General features: G+C 35.6%; 1 protein-coding gene across 1 annotated transcript in view; it reads left to right on the top strand.

The window, feature by feature from the left end:
- Window positions 1-787: 787 nt before the first annotated feature.
- The window catches only part of LOC125073943 (ALK tyrosine kinase receptor), a 36,643-nt gene continuing 18,134 nt past the window's right edge, over window positions 788-19,296 (top strand). The window contains exons 1-9 of the mRNA XM_047685063.1: window positions 788-2,060; window positions 13,926-14,014; window positions 14,411-14,529; window positions 15,024-15,228; window positions 15,612-15,693; window positions 16,169-16,235; window positions 16,366-16,675; window positions 17,111-17,277; window positions 18,742-18,929. Coding sequence (XP_047541019.1) covers window positions 1,445-2,060; window positions 13,926-14,014; window positions 14,411-14,529; window positions 15,024-15,228; window positions 15,612-15,693; window positions 16,169-16,235; window positions 16,366-16,675; window positions 17,111-17,277; window positions 18,742-18,929 — 1,843 coding nt within the window. The 5' untranslated portion in view covers window positions 788-1,444. The remainder of the gene's footprint in view (window positions 2,061-13,925; window positions 14,015-14,410; window positions 14,530-15,023; window positions 15,229-15,611; window positions 15,694-16,168; window positions 16,236-16,365; window positions 16,676-17,110; window positions 17,278-18,741; window positions 18,930-19,296) is intronic.

Below are 19,296 nucleotides of genomic sequence, written 5' to 3'. Positions count from 1 at the left end.
TGACATTTAGTTAATTAAAATATATATATATTAAATAGGTATATATCTCTAAAATTCTGATTCTATTTTTATATTTTGTTGATTTTTTAAATATTTTGTATAGATATTACAATTGTAAATCCGTTCTACGAAATGAACTTCAGAACGCACGTTCCTAATTACGTATAGCCGTGAGCTGTCATACGTGTATTGTTATACGAACTCGGAATCAGAACTTATGATTATCTACTAGAATATCTACCTTCAATTAAATATTATTTACAATTTATATTAATGTTGTTTCTACTTTGAATACTAATCTAAATATAATTAGCTTAAATGACTTTTATCTTAAGTAAACAATTTAAATGTTACTAAGACGTAGCCTGCTATTGATTAAATTTTGTTTCGCACAAGCCATGTTAGAAAATACTTTTATAATCTAACGACCCCATGGCAGTAAGCGGTAACCAATTTTTCTATTGGAAATTAGATGAAATCGAGCTGTGAGGTGCCTTTAATATAATTTCCGCAGATCTCCGTTAAAAAACAACGACTGTCTATCGTTCGCGTAAACAAATCTCTGAGGAAATTTCCTCCATGCAATATCCGGTTTTGTCTCCTATTGGCTGCTTTTCGCGGCAATTTGCACAACAACCAATCGGCGGTACTTGACAGTAACATTGAGCCAATGAAGACATTTTGACGTTAGCAGCGATTTTAAGTGGGCCAATCTTACATCCGGTGTCTGACGCAGTGACATCCTGCGCGAAAAGCCCGGGAATTGGCTAAAGGCGGGCTGACACCTGCGCAGCATCCCCTCAGACGCTCCAAGATCACATCTCGCGAAAAGTAATGATTATTTCGGTCTACGGGCGCCTAGTTCCGCGTATTCCCGTAGTGGCGCTGCGAGTCGATCGGGAGTGGGAAGGTGTACGTACCTCAATAGAGTCCAGTTAAAACGTAATTTTAGTTCTTGAAATTGAAAAATTGCGGATGTATCGTTACAAGTGTATTGTAGCGGACGCGTTACATACGTTGCGATTGAAATCCGCATTCGATCCGCGTTCGGTTGTGCTAAATCGTTTTATAACGTACGCCGTCGTCCATTATACCGAGAGATTTAACACGGATATGGAGGACAGGATCGACTCAATAAATTAGTGTTATGTGCTGATCGAATAAAATGTGCAAGTTATTGTTGAATGTGCATCGACCGTGTACAAACTGGTGGTATACCGACCGGGTGTTACGATGCACGAGCGATCGCGACACTCCTTAGGATAGGGCTCGTATTGACTCGCGATACTGAGATATAAAGGACATGTTCATTTATGAATCAATTACTTATTGACAATAAATTATTGCACCACAAGATGCTAATAAACCCAACGGGGCGGACAAAATCGACCGCACCGTGCGGCCCACACGCGAAAAACATCTGAAAATATATATTCACTCCCTAATGGCGCTGGATAAAATTCTTCTCTTCATTGCCTTTTTCGCGGTCGTCAGCGCGGAGTACAATGAGGTGGAAGCAAAAAATAAAACGCAAGAAACCATGGCGGCGAAAAGGGAGCAAAGAGCCAGGTTCGCGGCACCGGAGCCGGTGCGCGGCTCGTTCCAGAAGCTGAGCCACCTCATGAACAGGACCGAAGACAGGAATAGCAGGCGCAGGAAGCAGAATATCAATAAAATATTGCAACTGAATCGAAAACACAAAGCGCCAAATGACGATATGATGAACGACAACGAAGGTGCGATCGCGATTAACCAGAAGTCTCCAGGAGACAACGACACAAATACACTGGCGGACAAGATGAAGGCTCTCAGACGAGAAGGGCCGACGTACGAGGCGATCTATAAGAACAATTACGTGCCTCAAGTGACAGGAGTGTTCTGTGACTTCGAGAAGCACAACGATTCCGTAGATATGTGTAAATGGCAATGGAACTCGACCGTTTCCAACCACGGTCTGGGTTTCCGTGTGGTGACGGCAGCAGATATCGTGGAAATGAACATGACGACGAGAGGTCTCAAGTTTTCCGGACCGCAGACCGATGCTGATGGAAATAAGGAAGGTGAGATCGCTTTGGTATATCGTGGTTTCTTTTAAAAAGCGCTTGGTCTCGTTCTTTTGCATATTTATGTGAATTGCCTGTAAATGATTTATGTTAGAATAAACGTAATTTGAAATGATCTCGTCTTACATTTAGCTAAATTGATAACCTTTTAGAAGTTTATTTTTTAATTAATACAAAAATGATCACGACCTAAATAAAAAAAGCTTAATAAATAAAAAAAATGAAAACGATTTTGTTTTGTTATTTGATAGTCATCATTATTATCGATAGATATAATTATTTCGGGTATTTCTTATCTCGTATGCTCAGTTACTACCTGTTTGCACATGCCACCCCCCACACAGTCATCATCTTTTCTCATTCTTGTCTTAAAGCATACACATTCATATCTACCACTAAATAATACATTGCTGTCATTACTTTGTATTACTTGAAACCAATTTCAAAATAAACTTTATTTATACAGTCTCTTATAAGTTAAGTTAAAAAGATTCTATTTAAACCATCGGTTCGCAATATAGATTCTACCGAAATTAAAAAAATCTCATAGTTACAGTATGTCTCAAATGTATGTATGTAAACTATGTGTGTTTGACTAAGTAGTCAACTACAGGTCCGTAATAATATCACGTCACATTGTGACGATTATTTTTTATTACAGTATTGCCATTAATAAAAAAAAAAAACAAAAGCTTAAACCATTACCTAATTATTTACTCATAAAATAGAATTACATTTAAGTTACTCTCATACGACAACTACAGATTATTGTTGTGGGTGTGTAGAAGATGAGACGTGTTTGTTGATATTAGATGTACTTTTAAATGCATTGTTATGTCATATCTCTCAAGTTAACATCTTAGCTGACCTTTTAATTACAAAACTCCCACAATGTTAGGAATTTAGAACATTATACAGTATTTATATTATATGCTTATTAATGTCGTCAGTAAGTTATAACCTACGATAAATTAGTTGACTGCTCGTATAATATTAAACAATTATTTTGTAACACAACAATAACATTGTTGTTTGGAGACTTACAGCGCAGCCGGGCGGCATTTTTGAGTGGGCGGCAAATACAACGATCGCCATCTTCGAACTCATTCATTTCTTTATTAAGTACAAGTAAATTCTTAAGTATTTGAGAAACCAACTGTCGATGGGCCTTTATGTGGATATATCAATCTCAATCAATTTCATATGTTCACACACTCTAGCCTTTTGCTTTTGGTAATAATTCTAAAAACTAACAAAACAAACTTTATTTTATGGAATATTTTGTTACAATGAAAATAAAAACCGTTGCACTTATTTCAATTTCGTTTTTTTTTTTTATTTTTATTCAAATGAATTAATATATGCAGTGTCTATAAATAAATCTTTGAAAAATTTAGCTCTGGATGCTAGGCAATTTAGTAGAACATTTTATTACTTTATGCTATGCGTTCATATGCCGCTCCGGGCGGCTAACCCCGTATAAACTAGATCCAGGTATCTCACTAACCTATTCTATTTTTCATCGTTGTCAACGTTTTTCGTTTATTTCATTCATTTTTATTGTATTGTTCAATGTTTTTTTTTTCCGCCAGATAAAGTGTTGTCATGTTATGTGTCTCTATTATTTACGATGAATGTGTCTTTTTTGTGTGTGGCAATATGCATGTTCGTATTTGTTATGAATAAGCGTTGTTTATAAATAATATATTTTTTTTTTTTTATGATGTGTTTGATTTCATCGCATACGTGTTTTTCTAAGCATGAATTTAATGTTATAAAACTTTATTATATTACAATAAAGTGTTTAATATTTTCTTAAGGATTTGAAGTAGGTAAGTGATATTTTTTAAATTGTTTTTTTATTTTAATTAAAATATAGGTATAATACGAGGTACCAAGTTGAACGGCCTAAAGCCGGTCCGAGTTGACGTAAGTATAAAAGCAACATATGATAATAATCTACTATTTAAATAATTGTGGACGCGTCAGAACGCAGTGCTCGCTATTCCCTAAAACCTATTATCATAGCACCCGGTCGTGACTGACTTCTGAGAAACTATGTCATATCGCGCGGATTTGAAAATACAACATTAAAGGAAATTGTCAACGGACATTGTCTTTTAAATAAAGCTTAATCAAACGATAGTACTTACCTTTTTTACAAAAAGGTTGCCTAGTGTCTTATTAATAATGTTCAAAAATACTTAGTTGTAGGGCTTTGAAAGCCCGTCTGTATAAATCGCAACTATCGTCAAACAGCGATAGGTACTTGGTATTTTTGTGTTCCGGTTTAAATAGTGAGTGAGCCAATATAACTACAGGCACAACTTGTTTAGTTCAATTTCCTCGAAAATAAATACTTAAAGCTTCACTGGCATGGGCCGGTAACCGTGAAAAGGCGGAAGAAATAGCTAGAGAAATAAAAATAACAAAGCGCGAAGATAACGCCCCGCACGCCCTCTACGACGCACTCGATCACATTTTTCTTAAATGATGCATTCAAATGGATTATAAAATCCTATTGGAACATATGTATCGGTTCATAATCGTGACACACACGCGTTCCACCATCATTCCGACACCGATATCGTGTCGGAGAATATAAGAACCCTTAAGGTCATTGTTCTTTTAATTGCATTGAGTTAAAGACAGCCGTCTTAGGCTACTTCCTCGTGGTATTGAATATCTCACGGACTTAAACAATGATCAACTGAAATATTAATTCTGATTTTGATCTCGAATCGTACTTTATAAATCACGTGGTTCTATTTTGGGCTCCCAAACTACAAATTACTAAATATAAAATGACGCTTAATCCAATCAGGAGTCATTTTATATCCTGATAATTATAAAATACATTTTAAAGACGTTTTGGCCCTGATAAAGCAACAGACAGACCGACAGACATATAGACTAAATGACAGTCACTTCTGCTTTTCTAATATTGGTATAGATGAAACTACCCTCTTTTGACCAGGTCGTATCACTTTCATACTCTCATTGTTAAATTAAAATCGGGAAATTAAAAACTGAACGTCGGATTGATATATTGGTATACCATGATATGATAGGTCATGAAAAATGGTCACCATAAATTAGTATTATAACAAATATATATACCACCAAAAATGAGAGCTATGACGTTTAATACCTTATACATGAAAACAAGGCCAATGAAAATGTGCATCGGGACTTGAAGACCCGATGTTTTAGGCTTCGAAGTTGCGGACTCAAGTTGAGTGTCCATGTTATTTGTGACGTCACTGTGAACATTTATTTTTTGTTTTTGTCTTTTCTTCTCTCTATTTCTGTTTAAAAAAAAAATATTTTTGTTAATCTGCCTGGGCTTTGAGCTAGATTTAAAGGTAGAAATGGGCTGAAGTCGATATAACCATGTTGAGGAAGGAAGGTCACATCGTGGTTGCCAAATCAGCTATTAACTTGTTTAAAATGTCGTTTAATGTAAATATAATTTGAGATACTGTCTAACTCATACCCTAACTGAAACACATCTGTTCATAGCAATGCTATTTGTCGGTAGAATGGTGGTAAGTGCCTGTCCAGACATGCTTGGCTTCCTACCAGTAGTAAATGTAGCCGTCACCAAAGAAGCTATATATATTATATTATATAACATTCCTGCTAGTTTGAATCAAGCCTAACCCGTAGGAGACAATTGAAATAAATTGATCCGTCACCGACTTCCTCAGCTTAACACTTATTTAACGAGACAAAGTGAAGGGAACACGCCTACTGAGCGAAGCAAAAGCGACTGCAACGCGAAATAAATTTTTAAGCTATGGTCACATCTGTGCGACGAAGCTGATTTATTAAAGAAACTTTGTAATTGTTTTACATATGACTTTTTTATGGTATAGGTTGGCGTACGAGCCAATAGGCCACCTGATGGTATGTCCTCAACATCACCCATAGTCAAAGGCGCGGTAAGAAATATTAACCATTCCTTACATCGCTGCGCCATCAACCTTGGGAACTATGATGTTATGTAACTTGCGCCTGTAGTTATACTGGCTCACTCACCCTTCAAACCAGAATACAACAATACTAAGTACGGTTTCGTGGTAGAATATCTGATGAGTGTGTGGTATCTACCTAGACGAGCTTGCCCAAAGCCCTACCAAGAAGTAAATTTACGAGATATTATTTAAGATTAAATAAGCACTTAGTCTGGTTCATAATCGTGACACACACGCGTTCCACCGCCATTCCGACACAGATAGTGGCGCTATACAATACTTTAACCATTCCTTACATCACCAATGCACCACCAACCTTGAGAGCCAAGATGTTATGTCCCGTATATAAGTTACACTGACTCCCCTTCCCCTTTAAACTGGAACACAACAATACGATAAAAACAATGAGCATTGCTGCTTGGCAGTAGAATATATGATGAGTTTACCCCTACCACCAAGAACCTTTGAGCGCTCACGTATGTTCCTTTTGTCTTGGCTAAGCTTCAGTACTTGGCCATTCAGCTGGTGACACCATCGGGACAACCGTAATACAAAATTAAGAAAGAAAAAAAAGCCGCATTAGAGTCATAATATTCTCTGTCAATATTCAGAAGTTCACGGTGCATGAAAATCAACGTTATTGACTAATTTACGTTTATTTATTCTGTAGTCATAAATAATGATAATATCCTTTTTTTATTATTTTTAGGGTTCCGTACCTCAATGGGAAAAAAGGAACCTCTATAAGATCAGTTTGTTTTCCCTCTGTCCGTCCGTTATTCTTTTTCTCAGTACCGTATAAAGTTGAAATAAATACCAAATACTGAGGTCTGCATTCTTTTGGGGAAAAAACAAAACCCAAAGGATACTTCCCATTGTAATTTGATTAGCATTATTATTATTAGTAGTAGTAGTAGTAGCAGCCCGTAAATGTCCCACTGCTGGGATAAAGGCCTCCTCTCCCTTTGAGGAGAAGGTTTGGAGCATATTCCACCACGCTGCTCCAATGCGGGTTGGCGGAATACACATGTGGCAGAATTTCGTTGAAATTAGACACATGCAGGTTCCCTCACGATGTTTTCCTTCACCGCCGAGCACGAGATGAATTATAAACACAAATTAAGCACATGAAATTTCAGTGGTGCCTGCCTGGGTTTGAACCCGAAATCATCGGTTAAGATGCACGCGTTCTAACCACTGGGCCATTTCGGCTCTCAATATTATTATTAGTAGAAATTCATAATTTGCACAGATTTTTTGTTTATAAAATTTCGTGTCTATAATAATGTCCGTTGAGGAGTTTCGACATCTATAGCCAATTTTGGGTTTAGAATCGGCTAAAGCGTTTCATGAAAATACATTGTCACCGAAACTGAACGAACTGCAATATGTCAACTTCGTAGGATAAGAGGAAGTTCTTGCTTAACTTAACTATACGTTATATCGCAACTTAAGTAAGAAATAAAAAAATAACTGCGGCAAGTACGAGTCGGACTCGTGGTCTGAGAGTTCCGTACGACCACACAATACTGAAAGATATATTGTTGTAACAACAATATTACGGTTATTAGATTTTTTTGCTAAACATTGAAGACCTTCAGAAAGAAAGAAAGGAAGCTTCAGAGCATATAGCACTAAGCTCGTGGTAGATGAGTCGCATAACTGGAGATTCTTAGACGGCATAGATTTCCCCCTGATATTGTATTTCAGCACCAATTAATACCAATTATATAATGTGAAAATTTAAGTTAAAAAATCTTCAAGTAATATTTTGGGTCCTTGAGCCTAAATAGCGAAAATTAAAATCGTAGCAAAATTGCATAAAGCTGTTTCATTATATTATTGGTTAAGTTTTGAGTTTACAATTCAAAGCCGAAAAAGATGATAATAGGTCTTGGGAAAACCCACCCATACATATCGGAAATAAACCCCCATACACATTTGCGCAATAGGTATAACGACAAAACTACCAAACATACTCGAAGTGAAATAGGCACCAAATGCATCTCTTCAAAAAATTTTCATTATCTATCCTGTATACTGGCAGTTATTTCTATCACTGCATATGATAATACAAAGTACCCCACCTCATAAGTTTGTCTGTCTAAACGGGATAAACTCAAAAACGAGATTTTTACCAGTGGTCGGATTTCATGAGGAAGTTTCAGATGTGTTTAAAAGTTTTGTGTAAATTGGCTGAAATATGACAATTATTGGGAAAGATGTCAGAAAAATCATACCGACTGGGAGCTTTACCGCTTAATAAATAAATGTAAATAAATATTGGACAACATCACATACATTATTCTGATCCCAATGTAAGTAGCTAAAAGCCTTGTGTTATGGAAAATCATAAGTAACGACGGTACCACAAATACCCAGACCGAAGACAACATAGAAAACTAATGAACTTTTTCTACATCGACTCGGCCGGGAATCGAACCCGGGATCTCGGAGTGGCGTATCCATGAAAACCGGTGTACACACTACTCGACCACGGAGGTCGTCATAAACCAATAAACTTACGTGTATAACGTTATGTAACCCTTACTTCATCCGCGCGAAGTCGAAACGGGCGGTTATTATATTTGTAATAATGTTAAATTTTGTTGCGTTTTATTATTAAACAATATAAATTAATCAAAAAAAGTTCGTCCTGAAATCGATCAAGAGAGTAGCCTTTATTCTTACGACATGTACTTATATAACGACTATTTACAAACATATATTAACCCGGTATTCTGCTAGCTCTGATTATTCCATTCATCCGCATGTCCAAGGTTTTAGAAAGTCTCAATCATGTTAAATTAATGGTAAATGATTTCCACCCCCATGGACATATCTTACGGCGTCAATGTCCATATATTGAGGTCAAAGGCTACTTAACAAATAAAATCGCGTGACAAATACAGGAGAAATTATATTGAACTATTTTTTATTTGAAATTTTTTTATTTTTTTGGCCACCTGATGGTAAGTGGTCACCACCGCCCATAGACAATGGCGTTGTAAGAAATATTAACCATTCCTTATATCAATGCGACACCAACCTTGGGAACGAAGATGTTATGTCCCTTGTGCCTGTAGTTACACTGGCTCACTCACCCTTCAAACCGGAACACAACAATACTGAGTACTGCTATTTGGCGGTAGAATATCTGATGAGTGTGTGGTACCTACCCAGACGGCACAAAGCCCTACCACCAAGTAAAGCCTATTATTTTAAAACTAAACATATGTATATCAGACTGAAACGATAGCAGAAATTTAAATAATACTTCCAAGTTAATTTTAAACGTTATATCCAAAAGCCGCATATTAAGACGCGTGCGCGTTTATAAATAAAACAAAGACAAAATGTTCCTTAAATAAATTAACTCTACATATGAAGCGGCTGTGTTAATGTCTTCTCGATGCTCTGTTGTTGTCGCGCACGCGCCGGTCTGAAATAGATTCGCTGACTTCTCTCTAACTCAATGAACGGATTTTGAATATATTACATACAAATATAATAAAATTCCATATACATTTTTAATATTTCCGTTTCATAAATTCAAATCATTTGTAAAAAATACATTGATAAAGAAGGCATATTATTCGATACAAGGTCATATAGCTGTTAAAAAAGCGTGGAGTTAATGCTTGTTGACTTCCAGGCAGGAGACATAACATACATATATAGTTGTATTTAACCAACATTAATGTATTTTTAGATGTTGAGAAAGAGTAGTTACTGTGTTTTTTGCCGGTTCTTCTCGGTGGAATCTATATTTCGAACCGGTGGTAGCTTTACTTTAAATAGTTTGTTAAGTGACAATTCAAAAGTGCTTAAGTATATTTTGATTTTTATTTTGATAAACTAGCGTCCTGTCCTTACATGGATACAATAAGGGTCTATATAATACAATTTTTGATTGAAGATATTCTTTTTTTTATCGGCTAGAAAACTACTTCAAAAATAAAATCACGCGACAAACACAGGAGAAAAAATAGTGAACTATTTTTTATTTGCCTATTTTTTTTATGATATCGGGAGGCGGACCAGCAAATAGGCCACCTGATGGTTAGTGGTCACCACCGCCCATAGACAATGGCGTTGTAAGAAATATTAACCATTGAAATTATCGGCTTTTCTCAACTATAATATTCATGTTTTATACGTACTATAAACCTTCCTCTTGAATCGCTCTGTTGATGAAAACCGCACGAAATCGATTGCGTTATTATAAAGATCTAACACGAGAGAAAGCGACTTTATTTTATACTATTTAGAACACATATAATAAATAGGCGACAACAAAACAGTTCAGTATCTTTGATATTGAAAATTACAATAATTATTGTAATCGATATCACTGGACGAAAAGTATCTAGAGACGGCTTAAATACGAGTTAATGTTCCGTAGCACATGATTTACAAGTTATTGATCTATCTTAGTTCAAGTTTTGGAATGTATGCTATAAGTCTAAATCTCAGAATATATTAAGTACTTTTTATATTGTTAATTAAACATTAATGGCACATAATGTATTATGGCATGGCATTTTAAATAAATATGTTCAACCTTTTTGCTGACTGTACTTAACTGTGAGTTATATACGGCACGACTGTTTGAATACTATCGATATTTAAGGACGTGATACATGACAAAAAAAATACTTATAACATAAATATTAATAAACTTCTAAGTAAAGTTAACCAAAAGCTTTGTAATTAATTACGCATCGTGTGGACACCCGAGTTGCGCTGTCGACCACGGGGCCACGGGGCGTGGTTGCGGTTGGCAAGCGGCACAGTACAACACCACGCCGCACGCGCCGCTGGCAATGTGTGCACACTTCATTTATTTAAATGGAAAATTTTGCAAAATTTTGTCAAAAATTAAGTACCTATTACATTTACATAATTAGATAAGAATCATGTACCGAGTATTCTCCTTAAATATTGATAGTAATTCACCAGTAACCCTGTAAATAACAGTCGAAGCGATTACAATGGTCGATATTACTTAAATATACGATATACTGATAAATTACTTAATATGTTATTATTGTACATATTTGTTATATCAAATCAAAATCTAATTCTTTTATTCAATGTAGAAGCATTACAATTACTTAATTCATTGTGAAATTAAATACTACTAACATCACGGAAAAAATACTCTGACCTAAGAAGAATTGCCAAAAGAAATATTTTTTCAATATAACAAATAATAGCCAGCAGGCGATCATTTCATTCAAATTCAAAGGGGGTATCAACTATGAACTTTATGAATAGCCTTATGCACGTAGAAGATCCATTACAATTTCTATAAATTTGGTAACAGGGGCATTTTGAACGCTTTCTGAGATCATATTGTATATTATATATCCTACAAAGGAGTTGCTGACTTTATGCAATTGATTAACAAGGTTAAGCCCAAAGACAGAAAAAAATAATGTTTTTTTTATCTGTATGACCTCATTTTTTAAGTCCTCAGGCTCTGCGGCCTTATATCTAGCCACTAGACCAACGAACCAGTCATATCTATTTCTTTTATTGACTTATAAAAAACAAATTATAATATGGTAACCAAGCAATCATTGATGGGGTGCAGAAATAACGAACACACTTCCCCTTCTATACTCCTATCTCGCAGCCTCGGAATTGCTTAAAGCTAAATCGGACGTCAAATCCAGTACAATCGAAAAGAGTTCAGGTACCTACAGGACCATCGGCTTTACGTGCTTTCGGAGGCACGGAAGTCTACATTCTTCCCTCCTCAGACTCTTGGCAGTGACAGAAAATCCCAATAACTTTTTATCTTGTTAATCCTTAGATCAGGTTCTTGTGTTGATATACGATCTTGTAAGGGTCGTTGGAAAGCGTTAGATGCGTGTACCGTAAGACCGGTTATCGTAGAAATCATTTGAGGAGAGCTATCAATAGCAGTGGACGTCTCACGGCTGATATTAAGATGATGATGGATCACTGGAGGACCTTATATATGGCCATTAGACGAACGAAGCCATTAGATCAACGAGGCCATTGTAACTTTAGACACAGTGACAAAACAATTAATTCCCATTTTTCTGGCGTATCGAAAATGTAAGAAATGGTTAATAGTAAGTAGTAGTTAATAATCCTAAAATGCCTGGACGGTGATGATGAATTTTTACCAGGTTGCCCATTTGCCAATCCACCTACCCATTTATATAAAATAAAGAAAAAATGGTAATCTGACTTTAATCAGCGTTTCGCAAACTGAAGGGTCAATTTTAAATCTTGGCTAATTACTTTAAGCAGGATATCAATAATATATTCAAGTACCCGTAGTCAAATAAAAGAGTAATTGACGTGACGTGGTTCAGCAACAGGTGGGATAAATTTGGAAATGCATGTGACAATTTCTCGAAATATTTCAAATTCTTAATATTTTTATGGACATAAAATACATGTTACTATGAATAAAGTCAGCCATATTAGATTTTTGCTGACGTCACTTAACCTATGACATTCGGAAACCTTCTAGAAATCCGACATCTTATTTGTAGAAACGTTTACTTTCAGTTATGTTGGTACACACGAAAGAATATGTTATATGAAATACCGAATTATATTGCACAAATTTTCGCAAAGTAACATAAATTCTTAGTGTTAATATATATAGAATATCTGATGAGTGGGTGGTACCTACCCAGACGGGCTTGCACAAAGCCCTACCACCAAGTAAAGACGTACGTATATTAGACAATAAATCTATACTAGCCTATACTAGTAGTACTATAAACGCGAAATTAACTTGGTCTATCTGGTGCCCGTTCACAGGCAATCCACTGAACCGCGGTTGATGAAATTTGTTACAAGCTTGAAACTCAAGGAAGGATATAGGTTACTTTGTTACAAATAGTATTTAATAGTTTTATTTAGTTTATTGTTTGCCGCACTCGATTAAAAAGTATTACCAAAATCAGTTCATAGCTAACCTCCTTTTTAGGTTGTAAGATTCTCAATAAGTTGCACAAGCTGTTTAGGCGTACCTACTCACCATTTTATTATTCTACTGCCAAACGATGAAACTTTGTACTTTGAGTGTGTCAGTATAATTACCAAGATTCTGTCCTTGGCGGCCCGTCGGTTTTAGAAATGGTTTATATTTCCAAAGTGGACTTTCTATAGCGAACTAGGCCACATAGCCATTAGTACAATTAGAAAAAAAATATATGCATGTTTTGCTTTAAGTCCAAATAAATTCTTCGTTTACTCATTTTCAACTACTGACTCAACACTAGTAGTGAGAGTTATTGTTTGAAAATTAATGACTATAATTTTTGTTTCATACTCTTTTGTAGTATTTAAAGACTAAAGTGGTAGAATGGCCCAGTGGTTAGAACGCGTGCATCTTAATCGATGATTTCGGCTATAAACCCAGGCAAGCACCACTGAATTTTCATGTGCTTTATTCTGCCACATTTGTATTTCACCAATCCGCACTGGAGCAGCGTGGTGAAATATGCTCCAAACCTTCTCTTCAAAGGGAGAGGAGGCCCTAGCCCAGCAGTGGGAAATCTACAGGCTGTTACTGTGAAAAAATGTGAAATGTAGAGCTTGTCGCAAGTCAGCACTATTGGATAGTAAAGGAAGCTTCTCAGCCACGTGTAAATTCATCAATCCACATTGTAGCAACAAGGTGAAATAAACTTGAAGCCTCATAAAGAGAGCAGGCCGCAGCAGCAGTTGGACATTAACAAGCTATTATTATGGACTATATACAGACATAGTCTATAGTCAGTAAATATAGCAGAAGGCTACGGTGATATCGTAAAATTAATCATTGGAACATCTCTTGTATAAGAGTTATTAATTGTTTGGTGATAACTTACTAATATTATTAATATTTCAGGTCATTTCCTGTATCTTCCGGTGGATCCCACGATGGAGAACATGGTGATTAAGTCACCACCTTTTCGAGGTCTCTGGGAATTTTGTAAGGTAATATAATTTGTACAAATATTGTCTGGTATATAAGTGGATAAATTCGTAGACCAATCAAAATGTGTTACATTTAAATAGTCTCTTACAAGTCCTTTCGATTCGTTATTTTACAGGATTATATTTGTGTTCTCAGAGTGGTCGAAACTCGGTTTTAAGCATTCATTGAAAATGAATGGAAACATATACGAATTTGAATGATGATGATATTCCACATTCCACTTTTATTTTTAAATATTTTTTATCGATTGCATTAAAGCTCGTCAAAGCTACCAAAAATATATCGGTTGAAAAACAGATGAAAGGTGAACTGTTTTGTTTCTTGGAATTTGTACTGAATGAAGGCGTATATTTTGATTTAACTTTCTAAAATGAATTTTACTCTTTCTTGATTAGTTCGAAGCTCGTCTTCACCAAAATAAGATGCAAAATGCAAGTATAAGGCTGGTCTCCGAATCTACTATTTCCGAAGTGCAATGGATTCTTCAAGAAGTCGCAGGAAATAATTTCGATAGGTAAGCAAATTCACTAAAATAAATACCTTATTCTGACGATTTAAAAATTAATCTTGGAAATTTTATATTTTATTTAATAAGACCATTTATAAAATAAACCCCTTTTTTAAACCACCTTTTTTTAAGAGAAATCATTTTTGTAGACATAGTATTTAGATATACGATAAATTAAAATTGCGTTAATTGTTATTAATATTTAATAATAATATTATAATAAATCAAGGAAGGTATCATATACCTATTTGTTAGTAACGTTTCTAACCAATTTAAGGAGTGTAATCTCTGTCTGAAAATTTCTTGATAGAAGCACCTAACTACATTAAATTGCCTACCTAGGATGCGAATCTATGATCTCGGAATCTAGAATATGTATATACTAGTTACTTGAAAAACGTTGATAGATGGTACAATTGTAGAAAATTAGTAGATTAATAAATAGTAATCTAAGTATGAACTGAAACTGGTAGTTTAATCGTATTGATTTTTGTCCACAGTTGGCAGCCCTTGCGGTTCATGATTGGTAAAGTCCAGCAGGAAGTGCGTATAATAGTCGAGGTAACCAGACCGAGTTACGTGAGCCTTACGCAGACTCTACCCCACATAGCGCTCGACAACATCCGCATGGTGGAGTGTTTACCTGAACCGCCAGTGTTCAATGGTGAATGTCAGAACGGGCAGCTTAAGTGCAAAATTATGAATGTAAGTTAAATCATTACTTTAACATTACCAAATAGACTTTATTAATGAATAAAATAGTAATTAAAGGTAAGTAAGTCGACCCGTTTTCCCAATGTTTTGCAATGAATTATATTACTCACATAAGGGAAATGATTTAGAACTAAATAAGATACTGTGTTATACCCCAGATTGTAGGGATTTCAAAATTTGTAGTAATCCAATCCAGTTAAGTTCTTATTTTTTTGCTTCAACGAATACACTAGTAGATCCAATTCGAATATACACATATTATATTCACTGAGTGGATCATGGACATCATGCATATAATGAAAACAGAAAACGGGAAAAATTGTAATCATAATAGGTTTAGTACATTTACTAATAAGATCTGATCTTTTCCGTAGAAGGAGTCTTGTATCAAGCTACAGCAAGTTTGTGATCTTGTGAAAGACTGCGATGACGGCAGTGATGAGAACCAGAATTGCGGTAAGTTTATTAGTAAAATAAATCTTTAGCTGTTATTAAAATTACAAGGTCAATTGGGTAAAATTAAAATTACAAGGTCAAAAGGAAATTCCGTCTGGGTTAGTACCACCCTCTCATCTTATTTCCCAGGGTTGGTGGCTAATTGATGGTGTAAGGAATGGTTAACATTTCTTACAGCGCCATTGTCTATCGGCGATGGTGACCACATACATCATCAGGGGACCCATTTGCTCGTCCGCCAAACGCCTAAAACTACTTTTGTTAGAAACTATGTTTAGATAGATAAATGCCAAATTTTGTTTCTAGAAAACTAAATATTGCATTTATTAATAAAGGATCATAACATCTTAGCTCCCAGAGTTGGTTGTCTATAGTTCCCACATACGATTAGAATTAAGCGTATTTTCTATTTAGGCATTATAATTTTCAATCTTCATAAATGAAATTGTAATTATCTTCTATCTATCTATTGCAGACAAAATGCCGTACGGCTCATATTGTAATTTCGAGCAAGACTCTTGCGGCTTCGAGAATGTTCCTCAGTAAGTACAACATTATTATTAAAATGTAGTAATTTTATTTAAAATGCCACTTTTATTCTTCGATTTGGTAATCATTTCATATTCTTGACAGGTAATTGTTGGAATTGATTACAAATTATTAATTTTTTAGGCCGATCCTAAAATGGTCGCGTCACAGCGGTCCCACTCCTACCGACAAGACAGGTCCAAACTACGACCACACGTGCGGCCCGACGCTGGTGTACACCACGGCCAACCCCATGGTGCCGCTCTCTCCCGCGCACATGAACTACACCCTAACAACATGCGTCGGCTACTATTTCTTCGTGAACATGAATGTGACCGGACCGAATAAAGAGAGGGCTGACTTCGCATCGACTGCGGTTATGAAAACCGTCATCTTCAATCCGCCGCCTAAGCTTCACGGAGATATTAACTCTAGATATTATAACTGCTGCATGGTAAGCTTTTGTTATGAATTTAGTAATTTAAAAAAAAAAGGAACACTAGTAATAGTTGTCATGCCATTGTGTGTAAGAACGGCAACGTTAATTGCCCAGGGGATAATGATCGAAACGACAATTTCTAAGTCGCTTGTCAAATAATTCAGTTACCCTTAACCCATTTATTTGGAGTTACCAATGTACGTTTGTCTTTTCCATTAATTTCTAGTCCACTCCTCAGTTAACTCCTTCTTGCAAATGTTAACCCTTATACAGATCATCCATCTGTTTTTCGGAATTCCTCTTGCTTGATGTATTATGGTCATTCAGCCAAATATTCTTGTAATTTTTTTAAGGTGTTTTATCTCTCCCCTTTCTTTAGTCATTCAACATTTTCTCCACTCAGAGATAATACAATGTCTGTACTTATGACGTATATGATTTCTTTAACAGATTCGATTTTACTATCAACAAAATGGTCGCAACTACGGCTCTTTAAGCGTTGACGTGGTCGAACTGACTCCGAGAGGAAATATCACCACGTCACTCTGGTTCTCCACTAAGGATAAGGGGGAGAATTGGTACAGAGCTGCCATTTTTCTGCCAAATATCACGAGAAGGTAAGCTATTGCAATAGTCTCAGATCAGAGTAATGTACGTACAAATATGGTTACCAATATAATAAATACTTGATAAATATAATATATTGTACAAATCATAATTGTATTATAAGATGAGAAAGTCAGTTATATAAATACCTTATACACGAATTCAGATTAATTCAGTAGTAAATATACTGGCATCGAAGAAGGAATGTTGTAACCGCACACGTTACAAAGATACAATTATAATATTTGCACCACTTGGCAAAAACCTTGCAAAACACTTGAAACCTGCATGTGTCTATTTTCAACGAAATTCGGCCACATGTGTATTCCACCAACCCGTTTTGGAGCAGCGTGGTGGAATATGCTCCAAGACCTTCTCCTCAAGGGAGAGGAGGCCTTAGCCCAGCAGTGGGATATTTACAAGATGTTAATGTAAATGTAATGTAATGTAAGGAAGCTTAGAGTCTGATTGTGCATCAGAATTTTTATTAGTTAGGGTTGAGGTTAGGGCACCCTATAATAGGAAATATAGAGAAACCTATAATTGGTATCCTGCTTCTCCGAGAGATTGGATTATGTGAGATCTTTACCTTACCCACTGCTTAATGCCTCCTTCACTGCATTTGACCCAATATTTCGTTAGGAGCCTCGCGAGTCTACTAAGCAACAGTAACATTATTTATATCTAAATAAACCATATTTTTGGCGGGCGCCTGTCTTTTATTTAGGTCAGTATGTTATTTTATATTAGTTTCTCTTGAATTGGCACTTCATTACGGCGGCAAGTTCTTAAATAGTAGAACATTGTAAGCTGGCCTTTAAACAAATTTCATACAGTATCCTAACTACGAATTAACACGATTTCATGTAACCTAACCTAAGGTAGAGTTAGAAAACTTAAAAAACAAACCAAGAAAAAGTACTGGTTTTAAATATTTCTATACAATTTCCTAATCAAAATATACTTTATTCAAGTATGCATTTAAAAGCACTTTTGATTCGCCATTTAACAAACTTTATTATACCGAGAAGAATTCTACATTCTTCTCGGTATAATAAAGTTTCTTTCTACCGAGAAGAACCGGCAAGAAACTCAGTAGTTACTCTTTTTCAACATCTGAAAATACAGTCATGTTAGTAAAATACAATTATATATGTATGTTTTGTCTCCTGCCTGGAAGTCAACAAGTATTAACTCTTTTTTATCATCTATATAATCTTGTATCGAATAATACGCCTTCTTTATCAATGTATTTTTTACAAATGATTTGAATGAATAAATACAAAAACTAACCGACCATGTTACCATTCACGTGGATCTGACGACGATTATTTTTGGTATTACCTATTCCTATCCAAAGTTATACTTTATTATACTTTGAAAATATTATTAGCAGATAAATTCAATTGCTGATTCATAAGAAACGCGTGGATGTTAAAAATCATTAAATTCCCTTTATGTATTTCTTTTTTCAGGTACTATTTCATCTTCAAAACTCGCATGGGCATGCGTATCTACTCGGACTCAGCGATAGATGACTTTTCGATGGCACCCGAATGTTTCGGCCTAAACATAAACTCCACAGCGTTAGGAGATTACAATTATTACGATCCCATATTCGAAGAGAAGACCACGCCTCATCCAGATTTCGTTGATGCTACATGTAAGTATACTTTAATTATGTTGTATATTGTTTTAAATAACTATTTGATATGAGATGGCTTATTGGCCGGCAACGGTTGTGTTTTTAATTCATCTCGTGCTCGGTGTTCAAGGAAAACATCATGAGGAAACCTGCATTGTCTAATTTCAATGTAACTCTGCTTCATGTGTATCCACCAACCCGTATTGGAGCAGAGTGGACTGAGTTCCAAATCTACTCCTCAACGAGGGAGAGCCTCCTCTCCCCTCTCTTTGCCCAGCTATGGGACATTAGCACGCTGTTACGACTATATGCAAGTCCGTCTGGATAGGTACCACCATTTATTCTACCGCCAAACAGCAATCCTTAGTATAACTGTTTAAGTATT

The sequence above is a fragment of the Vanessa atalanta genome, chromosome 26 (genome assembly GCF_905147765.1).
Source record: "Vanessa atalanta chromosome 26, ilVanAtal1.2, whole genome shotgun sequence".
In the NCBI taxonomy this organism is placed as follows: domain Eukaryota; kingdom Metazoa; phylum Arthropoda; class Insecta; order Lepidoptera; family Nymphalidae; genus Vanessa; species Vanessa atalanta.
This window is presented reverse-complemented; position numbering and strand designations above follow the sequence as displayed.